A 26,766-nucleotide genomic window follows, 5' to 3' on the forward strand; every position below is an offset into this window, starting at 1 on the left:
TTCTTTTTTTCCCCTGTAGAAAGATGGGTTAGGCTGCTCTATTACCTTTGCTTGATTGATGCTCATCCAGGGTTGTAGTATTTTATTTTCTTGTTCAGCAGGTAGCCTTTTCTAAGAGGTAAATTAAAAAATAGTTTAAGGAAATATTTAGCTGTTAAATATAGTGTAAGTTACAGTAAGAATTGCAAAGAGCCACTGTACATGGTGCTGAATGATTGTGGTCCATACCATTTTTGAAGAATCTATATCTTTTTACTTTTTCTTTTCTTTTTCCTTTTGTCCCCTTTAGCTCTATAACCATGGTGCTGAATGATAACTTGTCTCAATCATACGTTTTATTATGTATTGATTTATCTAGTCATTTCAATGATTCTTTTTGAGTTCATGAGTTCTTATTGAATAAATAGGAGAGCATTAGGTGTTGGTGTGAGAAAACTCCACCATCCATACTTCAATTATGGAAATCTTGCTTGTTAACTTTCTCATGCAAAGATTCATTTCATTGCAACTCTCTTGATTTATTTTTGTTTTAGACCTTTGGTCATTGCATTCCTCATGCAGAGATTCATGCTACTTTAATTTTTTTGTTATATTTCTGTTTTGCTTTCATACATCCCTTCCTTTGTTAGTCAGTCTTGATGTTGGTAATTTACCATTAATTTACATAATTATATATGATACTCATAACATATATGAATTTACAGAATGATAATCGAGGCTGTGGGTATTTCAAATGGATGGAAGAAGATATGACCTCATCATCTAGTCAACAAACTAATGTCTCAAGGGTTTGTCCCTCAGAGTCAATAGCTGTATCGGCTACGCCTTCATCGAAATTTCTGAAAGGTTATTGCAAGAGTGCAATTACATCGGCAGAGAATCAAGCCAAGATGTTCAAAGACATCCTTGAAGGTCTTACCAAGCTAGACCTGAAGAAAGAAGAAGATTAATACAAGTTTTAAGTGTTAAAGTTGTAATAATTGTTTTAATTAACTATAACATACTATATTTTAATTTATGGTAAGGTTGGTTATGGATTTTATATTTAAAATTATTTTAATATGTTTTTATAAGATATTTTTAATTTAAGTTTGTTATGTAAGACACATTTTATTTTATTTTCTTGTATGGATGGCATTATTGTAATTAATATCAAACACCATTCAGAACAGGTTTTACCAAACACGATTTTCGTTTTGAACGGCGTTCTTGAGACCGTTACCAAACAGTCATTTTTGGTCTCAGAACGCCGTTCTAAACAAAGAACGCAAAAGAACGTTCTAAACAAAGAACGCCCGTTCTTTGTTCAGACATTTACCAAACGTAGCCTTAGATGCTTTCACATATGATCAACCTTACTAGTCGTACTACCAATCGTTAGATTGGAATAAACTCCTTGATCCCACCCCCGCAATACATTTATTCCAATCAAATGGTAGGTTTCTAGGTAATATAGGTACCACATGGAGGTTCTCCTTGCCCTCATTTATGACTAAAGTACTAAACTAACACTGTTTACGAGCAACTGCCTAGTTCAGTTGGTAAGCCGTGGTGCACTTCATGCCCATGCTCACCAAGACTCCAGGAGGTCTCGAGTTCGAGTCTCTTGGCTGGTACCTTATCCCCTCCCCGGTTCGACCCCCCCGCTCTCTCTATGCAAAATATATATATAAAGTTCCCAATTCCAAAAAAAAAAACTAACACTGTTTATAAGGAGGTAATAGGTATTTCGCTGGTCAGCAACAATGACCAAAATACCACTCAAATAAAACTGGTTTTCCACTTTTTTGTTTTTTGGTCGAACACTTTTCTTTCGTGGTTGCTTAACGCTTTCTACTTTCTAGATTTTACTTAAAAAAAATTCTGAAAGCGGATCAGAGTTCAGTCTGAGGCACGGCCACCATTTTAAATTTGACACTTCTTCAGTTCTTCCTAGTTCCTACCGTTCAAAGCATACGATACTTGAAAGTTGAAATAGGGAGAAGAACTCTCTTCCTCTCTCTCTACTCTCTGGACATCTTTGTACTTGTGTACCCGTCATCAGTTCCTTTCTCGCTCTCTCTCTCTCTTCCACGTTCTGTGGATCTCTTTCTACTTGGTTTCCTTTATATCTTTTCAGGGAATTGGATCTCTTTGTGCTTGGTTTCCTTCATTGCTTTTCAAGGAATATATTCGGTTCGAATCAAAGGTGTGTTTACACTTGTTTTTTCTTTCTAATGTTAGGGTTTTGATTATTAGATTGTTGCTCTTCTGGGTATTTCCTGTTTTCTCTCTTCATGCTTATGTATATTATTTATTTTTTCTGATTGAAATTTGAAATTGAAATGACTTGGAGAGCATTTGGGGGTTTTGGAGGGGGGGGGGAAATTTGGTTGCGTTTTGGTAGAGGTGTGTCACATGGGCTTCTCTGATTTGTTTTAGGATTTTCACGGATTAAAAACCAGCTAGTATTAGACATTTAGACTCACATCTGCTTTTCTTGTTTTAGAGGATAAGTTGCGTTCAAATCAATTAAATATGCTAGCTTGCTTATTTGGTAATGTTTGAATCTTGATGCCACAGATTTGGGAGATTTTGGTTTTGATTGTGGAAGATGGATTATTTGGGTTTCTCTTATGTTTTTATTTTTATTTTTTCAAAGATTTTCAGCGTTGAATATTGAGTTCCTATTTGGCCCAATTGTGCATTTCCTGTCGTAGAGGATAAATTCAATTCAATTAAAGGTGCTAGCTTGTTTATTTGGTAATGTCTTAATCTTGTTGCCACAGGTTTTCTCTAAAGAGTGAATAGAACGAGAACACTAACAGGTAGTGCAAGGAAATCGTTACCATGGATCCCTACCACCAGAACGGCAAGAAGGAGAATAAGAAAATGGATGAAGGCACGTCAAATTCGAACACAGATGGGAGGTCGGGCACTTGGGTTATGGGCAATCCTGTCCCACCTCAAGCCCATCCAGACAACCAGAAGGCTGCGACTTGGGTTGCGGGAGAAGCCATTCCTTCTTCCGATCAGGCGACTCTTAATGCTAACTACATGAAATACTCTGTTCCTCCGGTAACTAATGGGAATGTTGGTGGTGGTAATGGTGGCAGCAGCATGCCTCCGCCTACCAATCCTTACGTCCAGACATCTCCTGTTTCTGGATCATCTGGGAAGAGTGAGTGATTGTTATCAATCATATCTTCTGAAGCAATTTATTGAAGGTAACGGGGTTTGCTTAATTTTTAACCTACTGTCTTGATTGTTGGTTATGTGTTCAGGTCCTATGGATACGATCCTTAATGTGTTGGGCCGTTTCGGGAAACAGGTTGAAGGTTGTGCCAAAAAAGCTGAGGGTGTTACCGAAAACGTCTGGCATCACCGTAAGCCCTATGCGTTCATGGTCGATTCTGTGTTCATTCAGTTTTAATTTTCCTTGTATTTATTTATTTCATAAACATGCTCGTGCCATTATTTTTACTGCTTTTACTAAACACTGTTTTATCGTTGCATGGAAGAGTTTAGTAGGGGAGATGTTTCTTGAATTGAGATAGTAATCTAGGTTGCCTTAGGTATTTGTCGCATCTTATGATTGTATATTACTTGTTTTTTTTTTTGAGTTCTTGTGTATGAGTTTTCAATGCGTTTTCTTTGAACAGCTTCTCAGTATATCATTTCTTTGAGGAAGAACAAAAACAAATATTAATATTGGATAACAACACAAATATGATTATTGAGGATATGTACTTCAAGGGCAAATGAGGAACAGAAAAAGATAAGCTATGAACTAGGGGATAACCTATATCATAGGCTTTATAAAGTTATAGTCTAATGTTTGGGAAATGCAAGAGAGTGGGGGTTCTACATTTTTCTGATATACAACTAAAGTTGGAGGATGATTATAACACGATTCAGTTTCTTTACATAGAATTCTGCGGTACTGGAGTTGTATTTTTGAGTTTTAAGGATGATGGATCATACCATTTTATGTTCTTGTTTTATCTACTGCAGTTCACAGTTGCGACAGAGCATTAGTTGCAAACTGAGCAGCAATTTTTTTTTGGGTGGGTTATATAACATGTTTTTTTTTGTATGGGCAGAAATTTGCTCATTAAAGACAATATTAGATGGTGTGACATAGTTGATTTTTAAATGGAAAATGCTTGACCATATTAATCTGTGTTCTTAACTTTAGCATCATTTATTGTTGAATTAATTCTCTCCTTAGTACTTTTTAGTTGATTTGTAGAGGCCTTTTGCCTTTCTGTCAGAAGAAACAAACTGTTTATACTTTCTCCAATATAAAGATGCATTTTCCCATGAAGCAATTACAATTTTTCATTTTTTATTGAACAATAATCCACTCACCCCCCCCCCCCAACCCAAAAAAGAACCCTAAAAATATAAAATCATTATTTAGTACCTGAATATTATATTGCTTGCATTTTTTATAAACACAGTTATGTTTCATAGCAGGAACGTTATTCATCTTTGATTATACTTTTGTTACAACTTTAGATTTCGCTGAGACTTGATTGTGACTAAATTGTAATCAGTTATCATGTCTTGCATGACAGTGAAAACCAGTCCTAGTTTTACTGATGCAGCCATGGCAAGACTTGCCCAGGGGACAAAGGTTCTTGCAGAAGGTGGGCATGAGAAGGTTTTTCAGCAGACTTTTCAGTTGTTACCAGAAGAAAAGCTGCTGAAGCCATATGCTTGTTATCTTTCATCGTCCTCAGGACCTGTTATTGGGACACTCTATCTTTCCAACAAAAGAGTGGCCTTTTGCAGTGACAATCCACTCTGTTATTATCCTGCCCCAGGACAGAAAGAATGGTTATATTACAAGGTATTATCTTTTCTTTATGGATCCATAGGTTAATAAATCCTTATTCAGAGTTGTAAGCTTTTTATAATTATTGAAAGTGGACCATAATTAGGATTAAAAACTTGTTTCTTCCATTAAATTTTACCCTTATACTCTCAAGTTATATCTTACGTTGTATGTTTGACAAACTTGAAATATCATTTGATGATTGAACTGTGGAACTGCTGTAGACTATCAAATTGCTGTTCTTGAAACTTTTATCTTGATCACGTAATAGTATATACTAGTAGTTCTGACAAATCTTTTTTACCCTATGAGAGAGTTAAAGAACTTAACATCTAATGAGAGGAAAAATAGTCCATCTTCCAGAACCAATTCAAAGTGCTGTTCCTGAAATCTCAATGAGAGAGTTAGAGAACTTAAAAGATTTAGTTGTTGAGAAGGCCTGTGATATGTTATTCTCTCACAGATTGAATCCTAAGTTATAAGTAGTTGATAGGAGATTTTCTTTGAGGTGGTCGGTGAACACAAATAAATGTTTTGCACACTGCAAGCCTTATGGTGACTTGAGTTCAGAACTTCATTTTTATTGGATTTCTTGCCACCAAGTCTGGAAGGTTGAAAATAATTTCTACCTATGGCTTTAATTTCTGTTTTTTTTTGCCGAATAATATCACCTTCAAGTATCAGCATTACTGCACTCATTTGGATGCCATAGAAATAGTGTTAGAATTAGGAGGGGGTGTGGACTGTGATCACCTGGTTTTTAAAACAGCATCTACTTTTTGATTATTCATTTGCTGTAGAACTCGTTGGTGCAAATTAATGCTGTTTATTTTAATTTGTGGCGTGGCTCTAGGGGCCTTTCCTTTCTTTTAAATGGTTATTTTAGAACAATATGTCTAGTTGACAGGTTGATTCAGTAATAGGGTAAAGCTACTTTTAAGAATCAGAGGGTGGACCTTGGTGCAACGGTAAGGTTGCTCCATTGTGACCAAGTAGTGGTCATGGGTTCGAGTCTCAGGAAACAGCTTCTCCGCGAAGCTGGGGTAAGGCTGCGTACATTATGACCCCACTTTTCAGAATCACTTCAATTGGTAATATTAATTTTCTGCATTAATCTAATTAGGTAAGAACACCTTCACCTATCATAGGGGAAGGAAAAGCTTTTCTGTTGTGTTGAAAAGAAAGCTGAAATGAAAGCTGAAGTGCAGCCACTGCTGCTATCATTTCTTATCCATCCTAATTGTTGACCTCCATACATTATCATTACTGTGACTGCTGTGCTCCTTTATGTCCATACCTAAACTAGTATCTTATTTCATTGTCGAACGTCCCTAGTACCTTGTATATAAAATAACATTTTTACTGCATATATGAATTTTTTTTCTTAAGTTAAAATAGCTGAAGCTGTGTGTTTGCGATCACTTAAGTCACCCATTCTGTCACTTCCTCTTCTATTTGATCACCTGCAAGATTATGTAATTTCCTTCCTGTGTGATTATCTGGTAATCCTTTTTGTTCAAGTTTCTGACTCTAAATGCATGAACATCCAGGTGGCTGTGCTGCTTGATCAGTTGGTAGCGGTAAATCCTTCTTTTAACAGAATGAACCCTTCTGAGAAGTACATCGAGGTCGTCACTGCAGATGGCCATGAATTCTGGTTCATGGGTTTTGTATCATATGACAAGGCACTCAAGAATCTAACCGAAGCTTTACAGCACCATGGTGCATTTTCCAGTGTAAACCAACAGAACTAGTTAGTTCATATACCCTTGTGGTTATGTGATGTAAACTGGCATGTTAGCATGTAGAATGTCTAAAAATGTATTATTTAAGAGTGATGCAGGAGAACCTTATCTGAACTTTTGCTTTATTCTTTTTTTATGGACTGATGTATTTGAAGTTTTGGGACTTCTATGGTGATGCAACAATAAAATACACTGATTGGAGGTTTAAGGTAGGGGCTGGCTGATGTATGTTTAAGGAAAAAGACTTGATACAGGTAAAATACATCCACCACTCATAAGGCAACACGTGGACACGAGGAGAATAAGGAATTGGAAGGATATCCCAATATACCCCCTGCTCATCCTTCCCAAAGTGGAAACCTTCTACAAGCCAAGCGCCTAATAAGGAAATCATACTTGGAATAGGAAACTAGACTTGTTGTGTCATAGTGGCGAAGGAGATCCATAACAAGAATTTAGTTCCCTAATAAGGGAAGGAATCCTTGCATAGTCATGGAAGTAGAAGCTCTTCATAACTCGATTCTCCATGCTTAACTTGTCTTCTAAAAGGAAACTACTGATACAACATAAAATCACCTCATCAATCAGAAGCCGCCACGTGGTCGAGCCGGGGTCATCCCAAGAACCGAATCGAGTTGAATCAGAAACCGGGCTGACCTGATCTCCGTCACATCGCATGGCTGGGCCGAGCACTCTATTGAGCCCGCGACACATTATACATGCTGACCTCCTAGGCCGAGCATACACAGGACGGCCTAGGCCGAGGTAACCGACGAGCTTGACCTCCCTGGCCGAACATACACAGGACGGTCAAGGCCGAGGTGACTGCCGAGATCGACCTCCCATGGCTGAGCTCCTTGGCCGAGCCCTCCACCAAGGTCATCACAACGTCCTGCCAGGAATCGCGGAGCCACGTTAGCACTGCCCGAGTATCCCGGGATAAGGATCGAGCCACAATCCCTACACGATATCGAATCACGCTCCCATTAGGACTCTTACCTTAACAAGAGTCCGACCCCGAAAATGACTCTCCACTCCGCCCTACGCAAGAGAGCCTTCCAAAAGAACTCCTACCATACTACGACTCTCCCAACCGCCTCATCTCCCCCTATAAATACCCAGATATGGAGCACAATTCCACACCTTACTTTCACTAGCTGTTATGCTGTCGCATTGGAGACCTAACTTGAGCGCTGGCGATTCCTAGGCCGGAGCCACATCGGCTCTCTTGCGCTCACTCGATTTTTTGCAGGCTCATCAGTGGGCGAACCGGGCACCGGAGGTTTCCACACGCAACAGATTTGGCTCCGTCTGTGGGAACGACGTCAGCAAGCCATCGTCGTTTCTACCAACTTCAAGAGCAGCAACAATGGTGCACACGAGATCAGGGCAGCATGGCTCGACTTCCCGTGGGGATGAGCTATAGCCCGTTGTGCAGGCGAGGCGATCACCATCCTCTAAAGCCTCGTGGCAAGGCACGACTGAAAGACCCCCTCGGGCAGGGGGTGCGCAGCCCAGCACGGGCGCCGCGGCCAATCCCAATCCCCCGCCAGAGGGTGGGAATGGTGGAAGTGTGCTCGACACAGCAGCGGCTAACCGGGCACAGGTCGAGCCAAACTTGAACGGGTTGAGCCTGCCACCGCCGCTACCCTTACCAGAGAATTTGGACCCCGAAGCCCCGGCAAATAACCGGCAAGTTATGGACTTGCAGCTGCAGATGCTTCACACCAACGAGATGCTACGTATTTTCATGACCCAGATGGCCCGGGGTGGGCTGATGGACCAACCACTGGTCGCGCCCCCTCCAGCCCCGGTGCCCATAGAGGGAAACTTGCAGCAGAATGGTGGTTGGCGTCGGGCCGAGCCGAGCCGGGCCACGTTATCACACCCGTCTCGTCAGAAGACTCCTCCTCCACGCCCTAGTAGATCGATGGGATAAGCAAGAGCATCACCGAAGCCCGGGGGCAGGGCAAGAAATCGAACCAGCGGGCTCGGTAGTTAGAAGGTCGGTATTTTCTGGACGGCTCGGAGAAGATGAGCAGCCGAGGGGAAACCGGGAACAAGGGAACGAGCCAAATGGGAGACGTGTTGCAAGGTAAGGTGAAGGATCTCGCCATAGCCCCCGGCATCGAAGCCCGCCTCCCCGAGAAGAGCAACAGAGGAGCTCCCGTGGGTCCAATTTCCAAGTGGAAAGAAGAACAAGGAGGGATGGTGCTGACCGAGCCGACCAGAATGGCCGACCACATCGGGAGGACCGAGCATACCGACCTTGAGCTGAAGGACAAAATGGCCGACCTAGGCCGAGTGAACAAGACAATTTGCACCAGATAAATGAGCCTAATGGCCGAGCACCTGAAACCAAGCTGGAAAGGCGACTACGAGACTTGGCCGAGCAGGTGGAGGGATTGAAAAAACAGGTGACCCTGGACGCCTATTCACTGGTCGGACGACACCCTTATCCTCTCGAATCATGACCGGGCTACTACCGGCCGGGTTCAAGCCACCACCTTTCGACAGGTATGACGGGATGACTAACCCGATGGATCATATCAACGACTTTAATGCGATGATGACCATGTACGGGGGAACCGAGATTGTTTCTTGTAGGGCTTTCCCCGCATCTCTCAAGGGCGCGGCGACCTCATGGTTCTCCTGGTTGCCGCCGAACTCCATAACAGGCTTTGCCCAGCTCTATCGAGCCTTCGTCACACGCTTCCAGAGTAGCATGAAACACAAGAAGACGACGATCAACCTCCTCAGCGTGAAGCAAAGGTCTAACGAGTTGATCCAAGCATTCGTCTCCCGCTTCAACAAGGAATCCTTAGACATCAAGGATTTGGATGAGGCCACGGCTCATACGGCCATGAGCAACGGACTCAATGACATGGACCTGATCAAGGACTTGGCCCGAAAACCAACCAAAAACATGGCCGAGCTCTTGGAAAGGTGTAATGAGTTCATGAATATGGCGGAGGTGCTCCAAGCACGAAAAACGACTGAAAGCAAGGGAGAGAAGAAAAGGTCGGCCACTGACGACCGGAAGGATGAGAAGAGGACCAGGAGTGACCGTCGAGCCAAAAGGTCGGACCAAGCTCGAAGTCCAGATTACATCCCTTTGAACACGTCGTGGAAAGAGATCTTGATGCAAATCCAAGATGACGGATACATCCGCCGTCCTCGGCCAATGCAGGCTGGGTCATCCCGGAACCCTAACAAGTGTTGTCTATTCCATAAAGACAACGGTCACGACACCGAAGATTGCTATAAGCTAAAGCGAGAAATCAAAGAGCTGATCAAGGCAGGTCACTTGAAGAGGTACATCAGGGGAGGCCGAGAAGACCGCGGAGGTCGAAGGCCAGAGGGCTGTGACTAGAAGAGGGCCAAGCCGAGGTCTGAGAATAAGCTAGCCGAGCGGGACGAGGATAAAGCCCAAGCTGAGAAGAAAAACGATGGGTCCGGGCCGAGCAGTGACAAAGGAGCTCCCATATACACTATCTTTGGGGGGCCCGGACAAGAGTCTACTCGAAAGGCCAAGTCAAACGCGTGGTTCGTCGGAGTCGCCGAGATGCCCACCAAGAAGCTCAAGCTAACGACGACGATCTCCTTCACCAAGGCCGATCTCGAAGGTATAAGCTTGCCTTATGACGATGCTTTAGTGGTGCAGGTAGAAATTGCGAAGAGACCCGTCCATCGGGTTTTGGTCGATACCGGCGCATCCGTGGACCTTATATCGCTAGACGCGTACCGATAATTTGGCTTCGGTGATGAAGCGTTCAAATCGGAGGGCACCTCACTTCACGGGTTCTCGGGAGCCGCCGCCACCATCAAGTGCTCAATCGACCTGCTGGTCACGATCGGACAAGCTCCATGTCAAGCGACGATCTAGGTCAAATTCATGGTAGTACAGTTAGTGGTGGCCTTCAACGCCATACTCGGTCGCCCATCATTGACCGCTCTCCAAGCCATCATCTCGCCGACGCACTTGAAGATGATGTTCCCTACCGAGAACGGTATCGGCGAGGTCCGAGGTGACCAGAAGAAAGCGCGGGAGTGCTATGCTACTTTTGTCAAGCAAAACAAAGGCAATGTCTGAGGAATGGCAATGTGCGTCGAGCACCTCCCTGAGGATCAGCGGGATGAGCTCACCGAAAGGAGAGGACGACCCGTGGAAGACCTAACCCCATTTCACCTCAGTGAGGAAGACCCAACAAAGGTGGTCCAACTCGAATCATTGCTGAGTGAGGATCAAAGGAATCAACTAGGAAACTTCTTAAAGGCAAACGTCGATGTCTTCGCCTGGTCGACTGCCGACATGCCAGGCATACCGAGGCACATAGCCGAGCACTGACTCCACGTGGATCCGAGCCGAAAGTCGATCGAGCAGAAGAGAAGGAACTACGCCCTTGATCAATAAGCCACGATCACTGATGAGGTGGGGAAGCTTCGCCGATCAGGGCTCATCCGAGAAGAAAAATTCCCAACCTGGTTGGCTAAGGTCATCATAGTCCCTAAGCTGAACGGGAAGTGGAGAATGTGTGTCGACTACACCGACCTCAATAAGGCTTGTCTGAAAGACGAGTACCCGCTACCTCGGATCGACCCCTTGATCGACGCCACGACAGGGCACAAAATGTTAAGCTTCATGGACGCATACTCCGGCTACAACCAAATCATGATGCATGTGGAGGATGAGTCATACACGGCATTCCGAACTGACCAAGAAATTTTTTGCTACAAGGTCATGCCGTTCGGATTGAAGAACGTCGGAGCGACATACAAGCTGCTCGTAAACTATATATTCTGCGAGCAGATCGGAAGAAACATAGAAGTCTACGTGGACGACATGTTAGTAATGAGCTTGAAGGCCGAGCACCACTTGGCCGACCTAGAAGAGGCCTTTGGCGTAATGAGGAAGAACCAAATAAAACTGAACCCCGCCAAGTGTGCATTCGGCATGACTTCGGAAAAGTTCCTCTGCTTTATGGTCTCTGTCAGAGGCATTGAAGCCAATTCGGAAAAAATCAAGGCTATCCAAGAGATGAGCCCTCCAAGGAAGATCTGAGAAATACAAAGGCTAAACGGGCGAGTGGCAGCATTGGCACGATTCATGTCGAGGTCGGGCGACAAGTGCTTGCCATTCTTCAAGGCCTTTAAGAACATTCGGAACCCGAAGGACTCTGTCTGGTCGGATGAGTGCCAATAGGCTTTTGAAGAGCTGAAGAAATACTTGGAGAACCCGCCTCTTCTCAGCTGACCTGAGCCAAAAGAGGAGCTTCAAGTTTACTTAGCTGCCACCTCGGTGGCAGTCAGCGCGGTGCTGGTTAGGGAAGAAAACCGAGCTCAGAAGCCTATATACTACATCAGCCATGTTCTTGTCGATGCCGAGACGAGATACTCCAAGTTCGAGAAGATAGCTTTCGCCCTTGTCACGACCACAAGAAAGTTAAGGCCATACTTTCAAGCTCATCCGATATCAGTGCTGACCGACCAGCCTCTCAAGAAGATATTGCACAAGCCCGACGTGTCAGGTCGGCTGATCACCTGGGCAGTTGAGCTGAGTGAGTATGACATAAGCTATAGCCCGCGGACCGCGACCAAAGGACAAGCCCTGGCCGACTTCGTCGCCGAGTGCACAATGTCCGACCTCGGGGTCGAGGAAGAGAAGACAGGAGAAGAGGTCAATGCAGAAGCTAAGGCCGACCCGACCTGGGCCATGAATGTTGACGGCTCGAGCAACCTTGGGGGAAGCGGGGCAGGGCTGATCCTGGTGAGCCCCGAGGGATTTCGCATCCAATATGCCCTAAGGTTCAAGTTCTCAGCCTCAAACAATGAGGCCGAGTATAAGGCCCTCTTGGCCGGACTCTGAGTCAGCAGAGCCATAGGCATAAAGCGATTGAAGGTGCGAGGAGACTCGCAACTTGTGGTCAACCAGGTCAACGGAGACTATGAGGCAAAAGATGAAAGAATGATAGCCTACCTGAGCCGAGCACAGGAGATGATTTTTGAGCTTGAGAACTTTGAAATGACGCGAGTACCGAGGAAAGAGAACGTTGTGGCAGACACCTTGTTTAGGTTGGCCGAGGCCGAACTCCCAAATCTGAGCTGATCAATATACATTGAGATTCTGGAGAAGCCTTCCTTGCAAGAAGAAAGCGTCAAACACATCGAGGAGGATGGGCCGACCTGGATGGACCCCATTGTAAACTACTTGGAGAATGACCAGCTCCCGGAGAGTCGGGAAGAAGTAAGAAAAGTCAAAGTCTGAGCTACCTAATACACCATGATCGACGGAGTGTTTTATAAGAAAGCCATCTCGGCGCACCTTCACCAATGCCTCGGGCCGAAGGGTGCTGAGTACACCCTGGCCGAGGTGCACGAAGAAATATGCGGGAGCCACATGGGTGGCCGAGCTCTGGCATACAAGATACTACGACAGGGATTTTATTGGCCGAGAATGCAAGAAGAGGCCATGAAGTATGTGAAGACATGCGAAAAATGTCAGCTCTTCACTCCAGTGCCGAGCCGACCTGCAACAAAGCTAACCCCAATGTTGAGTCCGATCCCCTTTGCTATGTGGGGGATGGATATTCTCGGAGATTTCACCCCGGCATCAGGGAATCGAAAGTATGTGGTCGTGGCAATCCACTACTTCACTAAGTGGGTCGAGACTGAGCCCTAGGCAACCATCACCGAGAAGAGCATGGAAAAGTTCTTCAGAGATAAGGTCATCTACGGGTTCGGACTACCAAAAGTACTCATCACGGATAATGGCGCGCAATTCAACAACCCGGTCTTTCGAGAGTTCTGCGAGCACTTTTATATTGACTTTCGACCAGTCTTGGTAGCTCATCCACAAGCAAATGGACAAGTAGAAATGTCCAACCGAACATTACTCGCCGACATCAAGAGAAGGTTGGATGAGGCCAAAGGAAGATGGGTGGAAGAGCTCCTAAGTGTCCTATGGGCATATAGGACGATGGTAAGAACGCCAACTGGGGAGACCCCTTTTCGGCTAGCATATGGGACCGAGGCCCTCACCCCAGTTGAGGTCATGGCATCATCATACCGAGTACTCAATTTCGATGAGAAGACCTATGAAGATGGGCTGAGAGCCAACCTTGATTTCTTCGACGAAGTTCAAGAAAATGCCCTACTTCGGAACACAACATACCAACAGAGGACGGCAAAGTACTTTGACTCAAGGGTAAAAGAGCGGCACTTCCGTCAGGGAGACCTCATCCTTAGAAAGCTCAGCGCGTCCCAGCCAAGGCAACAAGCAAAGTTAGCACCAAATTGGGGAGCCCTGTACATAGTCTCCAAGCAAATTCGCCTAGGGACGTATCGCTTGCAGACTCCAGGGGGCAAGAAGGTACTGAGACCTTAGAACTCAAAAAATTTGAAGAAATTTTTTCAGTAATCTCCTTAAGTATTCTGCTCAGCATAGTTTATGATGAGCATATTTGTATTCGGCTTTGGCCCCGACGTTTGATTCGATAAAATAAAGTCTTTCTCCACCACTTAGCATATTTTCAAGCTCTAAAATTAAGTCGTAAGACCGGTCTTCATAGACCTGGCCGACCTCAAAGACCGACCCTCATAGGTCGACAACCAAGTCATAAGATCGGTACTCATAAACCTGGTCGACTTTGAGGATCGACCCTCATAGGTCGGCAACCAAGTCGTAAGACTGGTCCTCATAGGCCTGGCCGACCTCGAAGACCGACCCTCATAGGTCGGCAACCAAGTCGTAAGACTGGTCCTCATAGGCCTGGCCGACCTCGAAGACCAACCCTTATAGGTCAGCAACCAAGTCGTAAGACCGGTCCTCATAGGCCTGGCCGACCTCGAAGACCGACCCTTATAGGTCGGCAACCAAGTCGTAAGACCGGTCCTCATAGATCTGGCCGACCTTGACGATCGACCCTCATAGGTCGGCAACCAAGTCGTAAGACCAGTCCTCATAGACTGGCTGACGTCTAAACCAACAACTACAAAAGCGCGTTATGGCCAAGCTAAACAAAAACTAAAGATCAAGTAAAATATCTAAGGCATTGAGCTCGGCCATAGCGTCAGCTCGGCAGTATAGCCACTCAAAGGGTATCCGACCCGAGTTGACGTATAGCATCTATGCTGTTAGGCCGGCCATCCTTGAGCTCGGCTACAAGACTGGGTCGGGAACTCAATCTCAACATTCAAAACTACAAGGAAAAGGAAAGCAAGCAATTACCGAGAGCACTTGGACAATTTGGAGAAAAAGAGATTTTTATTCATTGCAAGCCGACTGCTCGGCATGGTTACAAAAGTGGGTAGCTCGGCGCAGCACCAAAAAAAAAAAAAAAAAAAAAAACTTTACATTTCACTCTCCTCGACAGCGTTATTAGAGGCGACCTCAGCGACCTCCATGGTAGTGTATTCGACAAGGAGGTCTTGGGGCTCAGCGCCAAGGGCAAGGGGATCGGCCTACATAGGGTCCTCAGTTAGCAGAGCCTACGTGACCTCGGCGCCCTCCTCATCTCCCAATTCCTCAGCCATAGTGGTCGCATCATCGTCAAAGCGCGAGAGATTGAGATCGGGATAGGCAGCCTTAATCTCAGCCAAGAGATCAACCCGGCCTGCCTCGAAACCATCAGCATAAGAAGGCTTCCTGATCTCATGGCATATGTCAGCGTACTCCTTCGATAAGAAGTAGTCGTTGATCGCCTCGTCCCGAGCCAGAGCCAGGTCCTCCTTGGCCTTCTCCAGCTGAGCCTGCAGAGCCTTGACTTTCTTCTTCTGCCTGGTCACCTCGGCCTTAAAGCCCTTCACCTTAGCCTCGGCGGCAATGAGCTTCTCTTGAGTCTCCCGACACCTCTGAACGGCCTCCTGAGCATCCTGGTAAGCCTTTTTACATTGGATGCCCAGGGAGTGGTTCTCAGTCAAGAGCCGCTCAAAACGGATCATGGTCTCCATTGCCTTGGTGAAGCCCTGCAAGAAAGCATTCGAACAAAGGTCAGGTCGGACTCCACAGGTCGGATCCAGTCTCAAGAGCCGAACAGAATACTTGCCATGTTAAAATCCTGGAATAGAGTAGAGAGGAGCTCGGGGTCGGACAGGAGCCGACTAGCGTCCAGCCATTCCTTGGCATGTGCGGCCTTTGTCAAAGTCGAGTCCCCTGGGAAGAGGCGTCAGGTCGGCCTCAGAGGACCATTGTTGGCCGAGGCCCTCCCCAGCATGTATCGGGAAATGTCGGGTGGTGAGGCCACGGGTGGTGGACCACCACCCGATAGATTGACCGAGAGCTTCTGGCGTTTGATGTCCCTCGGTGGGCTCAGCTCGCCCTTTTGACCCTTCTCTCTTCGGGAGGGGCTCAGCGCGGCTCTATCCTTCTCTGCCTCGAGGTCGACCACCGCGTTAGCTGGGCTCGGAAGAGTCACCTTGCCCTTTTGCGCCTTGGAAGACTCGCCTCAAGGTTTCTTCGTGGCGTTCTTCTTTCTTCTGTCCACAATGGTCTCAGCCCTAAGCCAAGCTGAATCCATTGGGGGAATATGGCCGACTAATGCAAGAAAGACAAAATGTTAGAAACAAACCAAAAAGGAAAGAAGACTAAGTAAAGGGGTCAGCTCGGGCGACAGAAATGAGCACAACTCGGGCTCCTACTAGGGGTCATATGCCATCTTTGAAGGAACCCCTCGTCCTGAAGTTGGAGGACGTCGAGGGGCTGACACTGGAGGATCAGGTCGAGCGAGGTAAGCTTATTCTCGATCAGGGGCAATACCCTGTGGACATAGTTCAATTGGATCTCCTTCCACTCGGCTTGGAGAGGGCTGTTTAGAATGGAAGCAAAGAAAAAACGAGGCTTCCAATACTTATTGAAGCTCGGTGTATCGACCAAAAACTTGTGGCCTCCAAGGGCCGCACTCTTCCCAAATCGGCGGTTGAAATAGTACCACCCCTTCTCTGGTGACTTCTTCAAGAAAAAGAGCCGAACGAAAAGCGCTACCCTTGCACCTCGGCCCATCTCGCAAAATAGGGCGTAGAAGCCATACACGGCCAGCCAAGAGTTCGGCACCAGCTGACCTGGGGACAGATGGAAGTGGCCCAAGATCTGGTCCACCAGGTCGAGGATGGGGAGCCTGAACGCGTACTTGAAGGGCAACTCGTACAAAGCCACCTCGTCGGGCCTGATATAGCAGGCCATCTCCCCTGGGTTGGGAGCTTGGAGCTGGATGTTCTCGGGGATGGCATAGGTCGTCCTGAGGTAGTTGAGGTCGGCATCTGTGATCGTGCTCGGGACGGTGCCGACACTCCCTTCTTCGGGTTCAGGGGCATCAGCGGACGAGCTGACCGAACCAACCCCCACTTTTGAAGAATTGTCCTCACTTGACTCCTCATCATCGGACGAGGATGATCCGGAGCTCTCGGCTAGGTCTCCGAGAATTGGTTGGGCCACGAGGCCAGACTCCAGAGGCAACGGAAGCTCGATAACATCGGCCTGATGAGGCTCCCCTACACCGGGCTCGTCCGAAGTAGAGCCCAATAAGTCTATTATGGGAGAACAAGCTGGGAATTCTTGGCTCAAACTTGGGTCTTCTACCGCCCCGGCGAGCAGCTCGCCCATATGACTACTACCAACTGACATGCTGGGCGGAGAGGACTTACTGGTTGAAGAAGAGTTGAAGATGAGCTGAACACGAACGAAGCAAAAGCCGAGCTGAGCACGAACTAGAAAGCACCGAGCACTGTAGAGCTGAGAAATCCGAGCTTGCCGAGAAGTCAACAACTTAAAGCAGTGAAGAATGAACAGGGAGGAGTCGCCTATTTATAACTCTTGGGCTGAACTAATCCAACGGCCAAGGAGAGCTCAACATGATTCAACGGTCCAGATCAAAAGACGATTCGAATTCTAGAGCTCATTTATGGCGACGGATGACGGGGCGCTGGCAGCTCAACTGTCAGACCATACAACGTCATGTCGCCGATAAAGTTAGGTCGGCTATACCACAGTAAGAACCAATCGAGCTGACCAGAGGACTTCACTCATCAGCACTGGACTGACCCCTGATGAGTGGGGGGGCTCGTGATACAACATAAAATCACCTCACCAATCAGAAGCCGCCATATGGCCGAGCCAGGGTCATCCCAAGAATCGAACCAAGCTGAATCAGAAATCTGGCCGACCTGATCTCCGTCACATTGCTTGGCTGGGCCGAGCACTCTGTTGAGCCCGTGACACATTATCCATGCCGACCTCCTTGGCCGAGCATACACAGGACGGCCTAGGCCGAGGTAACCGATGAGCTCGACCTCCCTGGTCGAACATACACAGGATGGTCAAGGCCGAGGTGACTGCCGAGATTGACCTCCCATGGCCGACCTCCATGGCAGAGCTCCTTGGCCGAGGCCTCCACCAAGGTCATCACAACGGCCTGCTAGGAATCGCGGAGCCACGTCAACACCACCCGAGTATCTTGGGATAAAGACCGAGCCACGATCCCTACACGATATCGAATCACGCTCCCATTAGGACTCTTACCTTAACAAGAGTCCGACCCCGAAAATGACTCTCCACTCCGCCCTACGCGAGAGAGCCTTCCAAAAGAAGAACTCCTACCATACTAGGACTCTCCCAACCTCCTCATCTCCCCCTATAAAAACCCAGGTATGGAGCACAATTCCACACCTTACTTTCACTAGCTGTTACGCCGTCGCATTGGAGACCTAACTTGAGCGCCGGAGATTCCTAGGCCGGAGCCACACCGGCTCTCTTATGCTCACTCGATTTTTTGCAGGCTCATCCGTGGGTGAATCGGGCACCGGAGGTTTCCACACGCAACAGCTACTATATTTGGAAGGACAATGTATCCAAGAGGAACTCTCATCACCGCATCAGACTACCAGACACACTCCAGTATAAATATAGTCTCCCCCAAGCCCTAGGGAGCAAGATATATGGGATATCTCAATTACTCTAGACTCTTATGATCTTGTTCTGCTATTCCTTTAGTTGTTAGAAAGCTGACTAAGGCATCGGAGAGTCCTCGATGGAGTCCGCTCCAGTCCTCTCACAGTGTTCTGTTCTTTGAAACCCATAGGTTCATCAACCAGCGCATCTTGTATCAAGTCGGAAGACAGTTTTCTGTAGCAACTACACTTATTCTCAAAAGCATTAAACCAGTTTTTTCAATAATGATAAATCTGTCATTTCGCGTAGGAACTAAATTAAATGTTGCATTAAATAATGTTCAAATTTTGAAAATTCTTTTTTAACTAATTCATTAAAGGGAAAGAGAAAGCCACCTGGTCGCGTAGCGCACATTACCCGTGCTTCCTGACAGAGGGGCACCCGAAATGACCGCCACACTCCCTTGGAACCTTGGAAATGATTAGAGGTGCGACAGTCATTTCGTGTGTTCCTATGTCGGTGGCAGCCTATCTGGCATGACCGGATGACATTCTTTCTTCCTTCATTAAATAACCTTTTGAGAACAAGACCTTTGAGAACAAGACAAAAGACAGAAAAAAAAAAGCAAGAATACAAATTTATTAACATTTTTATAGAGTATCAATAAAAAAACCCCTTAAAATATTATAAAATCTACCAAAATTCTTTGCTCAGCCCACATGAGGAGCCTTCCTTTATGACTCATATGGCAGATGATGGGGTCCTTAGTAAGTTCGCGTATTAAACACATATCCGAACATTTAATTCAAAAATACTTCTTATATCGTATATATCCGTATATTTGATAAAAAAAAAAACAAACACGTTTTTTAAAGGTTCCTATTTTATACCCATATTTATACGTATTAATCACATCTAATACTTTTAACTTGAAATATTAGTTTATGTAAAAAAAAAAAAAAAACTAAAAATAAAATTAGAAAACACGCAAAAACCCTTCAGTTCGCAAGAAGGGGAAAAAACCTATCGTCTTCACTCCACTCTTCGAACTCTAGCCGTCTGTTGCAGTGTTGTGGTTGCTGCCCCATTCACTGCTTCGTTTCCGTCTCCGTCTCCGTTCAACGGTGGCCGACGAGATTCAAGGTTCAATACTCCCTGCCCCTTTCCTATTCTCCGTCTCGGTTCAAGGTTAATTGCAGCGGCCCTTCTCCTCCTTTCGATCCTGTAAATTTTTCGATCTTGTTGAGTTAATTTTTTTGTTTGATGAATGTCTTTCTGCCGCTTTTTATTGTTTTTTGTTTGTAACATCTTAAAGTGATAAAAATAGAATATGGTTTATTCTCTGCAGCCCAAGTGTATAGAGAAGAGAACCCAACTCATTTGTTAGAGACAATGATGAACACCACTGAATTCCATAAGACCACATCTTTCCCTTGAAGCAACAAAACCACCTCTTCATACGTTGGATCGTGTATACATAATATAATATTTTCCTTGTTCTCCTATATACAAAATTCAGTGAGACTATGTACAGCTTTTATTGTACTAAAGGAGATATTTTCATGCACTTCCTTGAAAGATTTATAAAGTTTCTCTATTTGAAACCATGGTTGTAATCATGGATATAAAAATTCTTGTAGATGAAATGAATAAAATCATTGTGTACGCTATTATTTTGTCTATTAGGTGGTGAATGTTTGTTACATAGTAAATATATGTCCGTATTTTTGCTTATAGGGTGATCGTATTAAACACATAATTAAACACGTATTAAATATGTATGGTATTATTATTATATACATTTTAGGGAAAATTACATGATTAGCTATTTTTGGGTTTTCATTTACAAAACTGTCCACCCTATGTTTGAGTTAACAAAAATAGACAAAAACAAGTTAAGGTTTACAAAACTGGACAAAATAGTGTCTCTCCCTCTCACACTTACTTTTTTAGATATTTTTACCCCTGTCATTGCCTTCTCACCCAGGCATCCTCCGTTCCCTGCAACCCTACCCTTGTCCCAGCCACTGCCATTCTCTGCCACCTCAAGTAACAAAGGTAAAAAAGAGATTTTTTTAGAGGGAAATTGCCGAGGAAGGAAGGAGATCGAGTCACTGTTTTGTCTAGTTTTATAAAACTAAACTTGTTTTTGTCTATTTTTGTTAACTCAAACATAAGGTGGACAGTTTTGTAAATGAAAACCCAAAAGTAACTAATCATGTAATTTTTCCTACATTTTATTACATCGAGTTATTAAAAAATATTATTACCGTCTAATCCGTTTAATTACCATATGTATCCATTCCCATTCAATTACCGTACGTAGATTGAAGGTGCAGTAACCGAAACCCTTCATTTCATTATACCTTGAAACTGACTCAAGCTGACCACAGGTTTGAACCAAACCGGTCCAAAATACAACTGGCACCTATCAAACTAGACACGTTAAGGTAAGGGCAGGTTTTTAGCCTTACAACCTCTCCCGCTGCTATACTTAATGAGTAATCCTCTCTATTAAAACCTTAATGGCTAAGGTTTTGTTTTCATTTTCCAATTTTCCTTGTTGAACCTTAAGGCCTAAGGATTTGTTATTAATACGAATAAAGATCACCAGCCAACACGCATTGGACACATGACATCACTATGCAAAGGATTCCGAAGAACCTAGATTCGTCCTCCTGCCCCGAAAGATCTGCAGCAGATCCGAACTGTTCCCATTAAAGTCTTTCCATGCAAGAGACTTTGCAAATAGGAAGTTAGCTTGATAACTAAATCCAGGAAACTGGAAAATTATCTGTTCGATTTCCTGTCCATTACATTTACCCAAGTACCTCTAATAGAGAGGGGTGGATCCCATTCGGACAGTGTAGTCGGGCAGGGGTCGAGTGTTTATTTTTACCCCTCCCTTATTTGAAGAAGTTGGGGAAACGGAGCTGTCTGGGAAATAGAGCCATTAATGATTCCTAGGAAACTTACAGGAAGAAGACTCCCATCGGAGATCTACCTTATGTTATCTGTCTCAATGCAAAGAACTAACTTCTATTCAAATATGCCTTCTTAAAAGGGACTCTCATGATCGCATTTTCTAATTCAAATTCACTATTAGGAGTAGTATTAGCTACTCCTTGCACTCTTTGCTCTACTAATTATAATTACTGTTGCTGAAGAAACTTAGGCATCAGTCCCCGAAGTCAGCTTTGGTTTTCTCTTGTGTCTCTTGTTTCATCTCTTTCGGCCAGCATAGTGCCATGCCTGGATCGTCACAGTTTTCTTTAATACCAACTCAACGGTCTCCAAAAGGATTTGATGCTTTCACATATGATCATCCTTACTAATCATACTAATCATTAGATTGGAACAAACTCCTGGACCCCACACTACATTTATTTCAATCCAATGGCAGATTTGCATGTAATATAGGTACCACGTGGAGGTTCTCCTCGGCTATGATTAAAGTACTGAACTAGAATTTTTTCGTGTCAAATTCCCTATTCTCTATCCTTTCCGATTTCTATCATAAAGGGGTTGGAAATGACAACTTAACCACACCCTGACAGTATGTTTGGGCAAGAGTTAGATCATCATTTCTGCCCCCTATGAAAAGAATTAGACAACTGCACCAGATAGGAAATCTGAGAGGATATTGATCCACTGAACTAACACTGTTTGCTGTTTGTAAGGAGTTATTAGGTATTTCGGTGGTCATCGGTTAATGCGAAATGATCAAAATACCACTCAAATAAAACAAGTTTTTCACTGTTTGTTCACACACTTATCCATTTCGGTTTCTAGCTGTTTCTACTTTCTAAAGAGAAAAGAGCACCGTCATACCTTTCAGATATTTTTTTAAATTTTTTTTGAAAGCGGATCAAACTTCAGAGTCTGACGCACCGCCCGCCACCGTTTAAAATTTTCACACGTCCTACCATTCAAAGCGGACACGAGTTCTTGATATATAGAGGAGGGTCTCTCTAATCTCCAAACATCTCTCTCTGCATTTGCGAACTCATTAGTTCGTCTTTCTCTCTCTCCCCCGTTGTGTGGATATCTTTGTGCTTGGTTTCCTTTATTGCTTTTCAGGGAATCGATTCGGTTCGAAATCAAGGGTATGTTTACACTTGTTTTTTTTCATTCTAATGTTAAGAGTTTTGATCTATCAGATTGTTGCTCCTGGGTATTGCCTGTTTTCTCTCTTCTTCTGATTGAAATTTGAAATTGAAATGACTTGAAGAGCATTCTTGGGGTGGGGGGAATTTGGTTGCGTTCAGGAAGAGAGATGATATGGATTATGGGCTTCTCTGATTTGTTTTATGATTTCCATGGATTAAAAACTAGCTAGTATTAGACTCACTTCTGCTTTTCTTGTTTTAGAGGATAAGTTTAGTTCAAATCAATTAAATATGCTAGCTTACTTATTTGGTAGTGTTTGAATCTTGATGCCACAGATTTGGGAGATTTTGTTTTGGTTGCGGAAGGAAGATTATTTGGGCTTCTCTTTTTTTTTAATAAAAATTTTCAGCGTTAAAAAAATGAGTTCCTATTTCGCCCAATTCTGTATTTCCTGTTGTAGAGGATAAATTCAATTCAATTAAAGATGCTACCTTGTTTATTTGGTAAAGTCTGAATCTTGATGCCAAAGATTTCCTCTAACAGGAAGTGCAAGGAAATCGTTACCATGGATCCCACCCACCAGAGCGACAAGGAGAATAAGAAAATGGATGCAGGCACGCCAAATTCGAACACAGAAGGGAGGTGGGGCACCTGGGTTATGGGCGCTCCGGTCCCACCTCAAGACCATCCAGCCAACCAGAAGGCTGCGACTTGGGTTGCAGGAGAAGCGATTCCTTCTTCTGATCCGGCGACTCTTAATGCTGACTACATGAAATACTCTGTTCCTCCAGTTACTAGTGAGAATGTCGGTGGTGGTAATGGTGGAAGCAGCAGCAGCATGCCTCAGCCTCAGCCTGCCAATCCTTATGTCCAGACATCTTCTGTTCCTGGGTCATCTGGGAAGAGTGCGTGATTGTTATCAATCATCTCTTCTGAAGCAATTGATTGAAGGTATCAAGTTCTGCCTAATTTCTTAACTTTATTGATTGTTGGTTGTGTGTTCAGGTCCTATGGAGATGATCCTTAATGTGTTGAGTCGTTGGGGGAAAAAGTTTGAAGGTTGTGCCAAAAAAGCAGAGGGTTTTACTGGAAACGTCTGGCATCACCGTAAGTCCTAAGTACTGTTTTGTTGTTGCATGGAAGAGTTTAATAGGGGAAATGTTTCTTGAAATTGAGAATGAAATCTAGGTTTCCTTGGGTATTTACCGCATCTGATGGTTGTCTGTTACTTGGTCGTTTTGAGTTCTGTCATGAGTTTTCATTTCTTTTTCTTTGAACTTCTCAGTATATATTTTCTTTGAGGAAGATCATGGGTCATACCATTTTATGTTCTTGTTTTATCTACTGCAGTTAAAGTTGTGATGGAACATTAGTTGCAAACCGACTAGCAAATTTTTTTTTGATGGTTGAATATAGCATGTTTCTTTCGTATTGGAAGAAATTTGCTCATTAAAGACAAAATTAGATTGCATGTCATAGTTACTTTTCAAATGGAAGCTGCTTGACCATATGAATTTGTGTTCTTAAGTTTAGCATCATAGGTTGTTGAATAAATTCTCTCTTTGGTACCTTTTTTTTTTTTGATATGTGAAGGCCTTCTGCCTTTCCTGTTGGAAGAACAAACTATTTATACTTTCTCTGATATCCAGATGCATTTTCCCAAGAAGCAATTACAATTTTCATTTTTATTTCTTATTGATCAAATAATCCTCTCCACCCAAAAAAGAACCCCCAAAAAATAAAATCATTATTTAGTACCTGAATATTCTATTGCTTGCAGCTTTGATAAACATGGTTATGTTCCTTTGCAGGAACATTATTCATTCATGATTATACTTTGGTTAAAACTTTTGATTTTGTTGAGACTTGCATGTGACTAAATTCTAATCGGTTACCATGTCCTGCATGATAGTGAAAACCAGTCCTAGTCTAACTGATGCAGCCATGGCAAGACTCGCCCAGTGGACAAAGATTCTTAGAGAAGGGGGGCATGAGAAGGTTTTTCAGCAGACATTTCAGTTGTTACCAGAAGAAAAGCTGATGAAGGCATATGCTTGTTATCTTTCATCATCCTCAGGACCTGTCATTGGGACACTTTATATTTCCAACAAAAGAGTGGCCTTTTGCAGTGACAATCCTCTCTGTCATTGTCCTACCCCAGGACAGAAAGAGTGGTTATATTACAAGGTATTCTCTTTCATTTATGGATCTATAGGTTAATAAGTCCTTATTCAGAGTTGTCAACTTTGTATAATCACTGAAAGAGCACCATAATTAGGACCAAAAACTTGTTTCTTCCATTAAATTTTACCCTTATACTTTCAAGCTATATCTTACATTATATATTTGATTAACTTGAAATATCATTTTATGATTGTAACTGTGGAAATGCTTTACACTATCAATTTGCTGTTCTTGAAACATTTATCTTAATCACAAAATAGTTTATGCTAGGAGTGCTGACATATTTTTACTCTTGAGTTAGTAAACTTATCATCTATGAGAGAGTTGGCCCGTATAATCCTTCTATGACTACTTCTCTATCCGTACCTACAATAGTCTCTTGTTTTATTGTCAAAAGTCCAACTACATTGAATATAAAATAACATTTTTTATTACATATTTTGTTCAAGTTAAACTCAATCTAGTGGAGATGAGGATGTTGAGATGGATGTGTGGCAAAACTAGGAAAGACAAAGTAAGGAATCATCATATTAGAGCTGATTTGGGAATAGCTCCAATACATGATAAGCTACAAGAAAGTCGTTTGAGGTGGTTCAACTAAAGCCTTTGAATGTTTCGGTACAGAGGAGTGATTTGATTCAGATTGAAAACTAAAAGACCTAAGGGTAGATCTAAAATGACCCTAGGAGAAGTGGTGAGGAAAGACTAGCTGACGCCTTGTATCAAGTGTTATAGCAAACACCAACAAAATCACGAAAAGAAACAAGAACCAAGCAAAAGAACGGAGAGATATAACGTGGTTCACACACCAGTATGGTGTGCTACATCCACGGGCGAAGACGAAGATGATTCACTATGCAAATCGGAGAAAAATTACAATGGAAACTCTCAAGCACACCCAAATCACTGCTGCTGCTCTCTCTCAGAAACCCTAGAACGAAAACCCCAAAATCTTCCTCTCTCTTTACAATAAAGCGGGTAAGGAACATAAATACTCCTCCATCGGATCCGGGTCGATCTATCGGCCCAAGCCCTCTGCTACCATCACAGATCTCAGAAAAAGTTCCATTCGGGTCGCCACCAAAAATGTCGGAGCGGGTCATTCTTCGAAACGGGTCCAAGAATTCGAGACATACATAACATTAAGTATGACCTCAAATAGAGCTGATTGGAGGGCAAGGATCCGTGTAGCCGACCCCATTTAATTGGGATAAGGCTGAGTAGTAGTAGTTGTATTTTGTTCAAGTTAAAATAGCTTACTCTGTTTGCGATCCATTAGCTTAGTTGCTATAATTGTGCTGCTGCAGGACTGGACTATGGCTGGTAGTCATGCCTGCAGCAGGTTGTTCCTGCACGCATGATCCCTTATATGGTACTATAATTTTGTGTAGATAGAACAAGGTCTGTTACTCTGCCCTCTATATACAGCATGGAAGTAGAGCCATGGTGCCAGTACGATTAATCTTGACCCTAGAGTAGGTAGTGAAAATTTCATACCTTATGTGATAGTAGTAGATGTATTACTCAAGTCGCCCATTCTGTCACTTCCTCTTCTAGTTTACCCTCTATATGGTTATCCAATTTCTTGCTTTTGTTATTATCTGGTAATCCTTTTTGTTCTAAGCTTCTAACTCTAAATGCATGAACATCCAGGTGTCTCTGCCGCTTGATCAGTTGGCAGCAGTAAATCCTTCTTCTAACAAATTGAACCCTTCCGAGAAGTATATCCAGGTCGTCACTGCTGATGGCCATGAATTCTGGTTCATGGGTTTCGTATCATATGACAAGGCACTCAAGAATCTGACTGAAGCTTTACAGCACCAAGGTGCTGTTTCCAGTGGAAACCAACAGAACTAGTTAGTTCATCAACCCTTATGTTTATGTGATGTAAACTTGTATGTAGAATGTATCAAAATGTAATATTTAAGACTTAAGAGTGATGAAGGGGTACGTTGTCTGAAACATTTGTTTTATTCTTTTTTAATGGAAGTTTGTGTGTTCTAGGATTTGCCTAGCAGATGGATTTG

At 43.9% G+C, this 26,766-nt stretch overlaps 2 protein-coding genes across 2 annotated transcripts; both read left to right on the top strand.

The window, feature by feature from the left end:
* The first annotated feature begins 2,006 nt into the window (after positions 1-2,006).
* On the top strand, positions 2,007-26,662 carry LOC122664725 (GEM-like protein 1). Its single transcript, XM_043860683.1, has 6 exons — positions 2,007-2,069; positions 22,480-22,551; positions 23,103-23,460; positions 23,561-23,662; positions 24,468-24,742; positions 26,393-26,662. The coding sequence occupies exons 3-6, from the start codon at positions 23,121-23,123 to the stop codon at positions 26,594-26,596; spliced, it is 921 nt and encodes a 306-aa protein (XP_043716618.1). The 5' UTR covers positions 2,007-2,069; positions 22,480-22,551; positions 23,103-23,120; the 3' UTR covers positions 26,597-26,662.
* On the top strand, positions 2,128-6,713 carry LOC122664723 (GEM-like protein 1). Its single transcript, XM_043860681.1, has 5 exons — positions 2,128-2,188; positions 2,769-3,160; positions 3,264-3,365; positions 4,560-4,834; positions 6,370-6,713. Exons 2-5 carry the CDS (start codon positions 2,830-2,832, stop codon positions 6,571-6,573), a joined length of 912 nt encoding a protein of 303 aa, XP_043716616.1. The 5' UTR covers positions 2,128-2,188; positions 2,769-2,829; the 3' UTR covers positions 6,574-6,713.
* Positions 26,663-26,766: the final 104 nt, after the last annotated feature.

Source organism: Telopea speciosissima, chromosome 6 (assembly GCF_018873765.1).
Source record: "Telopea speciosissima isolate NSW1024214 ecotype Mountain lineage chromosome 6, Tspe_v1, whole genome shotgun sequence".
In the NCBI taxonomy this organism is placed as follows: domain Eukaryota; kingdom Viridiplantae; phylum Streptophyta; class Magnoliopsida; order Proteales; family Proteaceae; genus Telopea; species Telopea speciosissima.

What these genes read in the sequence shown, in the direction of transcription:
- LOC122664725 (XM_043860683.1), top strand. Translation starts at nt 23,121, where the DNA reads ATGGATCCCACCCACCAGAGCGACAAGGAGAATAAGAAAATGGATGCA. An exon ending in TCCTGGGTCATCTGGGAAGA is followed by an intron (nt 23,461 to 23,560) that starts GTGCGTGATTGT and finishes TTGTGTGTTCAG; the next exon opens with GTCCTATGGAGATGATCCTT. An exon ending in AAGAGTGGTTATATTACAAG is followed by an intron (nt 24,743 to 26,392) that starts GTATTCTCTTTC and finishes ATGAACATCCAG; the next exon opens with GTGTCTCTGCCGCTTGATCA.
- LOC122664723 (XM_043860681.1), top strand. Translation starts at nt 2,830, where the DNA reads ATGGATCCCTACCACCAGAACGGCAAGAAGGAGAATAAGAAAATGGAT. An exon ending in TTCTGGATCATCTGGGAAGA is followed by an intron (nt 3,161 to 3,263) that starts GTGAGTGATTGT and finishes TTATGTGTTCAG; the next exon opens with GTCCTATGGATACGATCCTT. An exon ending in CGAAAACGTCTGGCATCACC is followed by an intron (nt 3,366 to 4,559) that starts GTAAGCCCTATG and finishes CTTGCATGACAG; the next exon opens with TGAAAACCAGTCCTAGTTTT.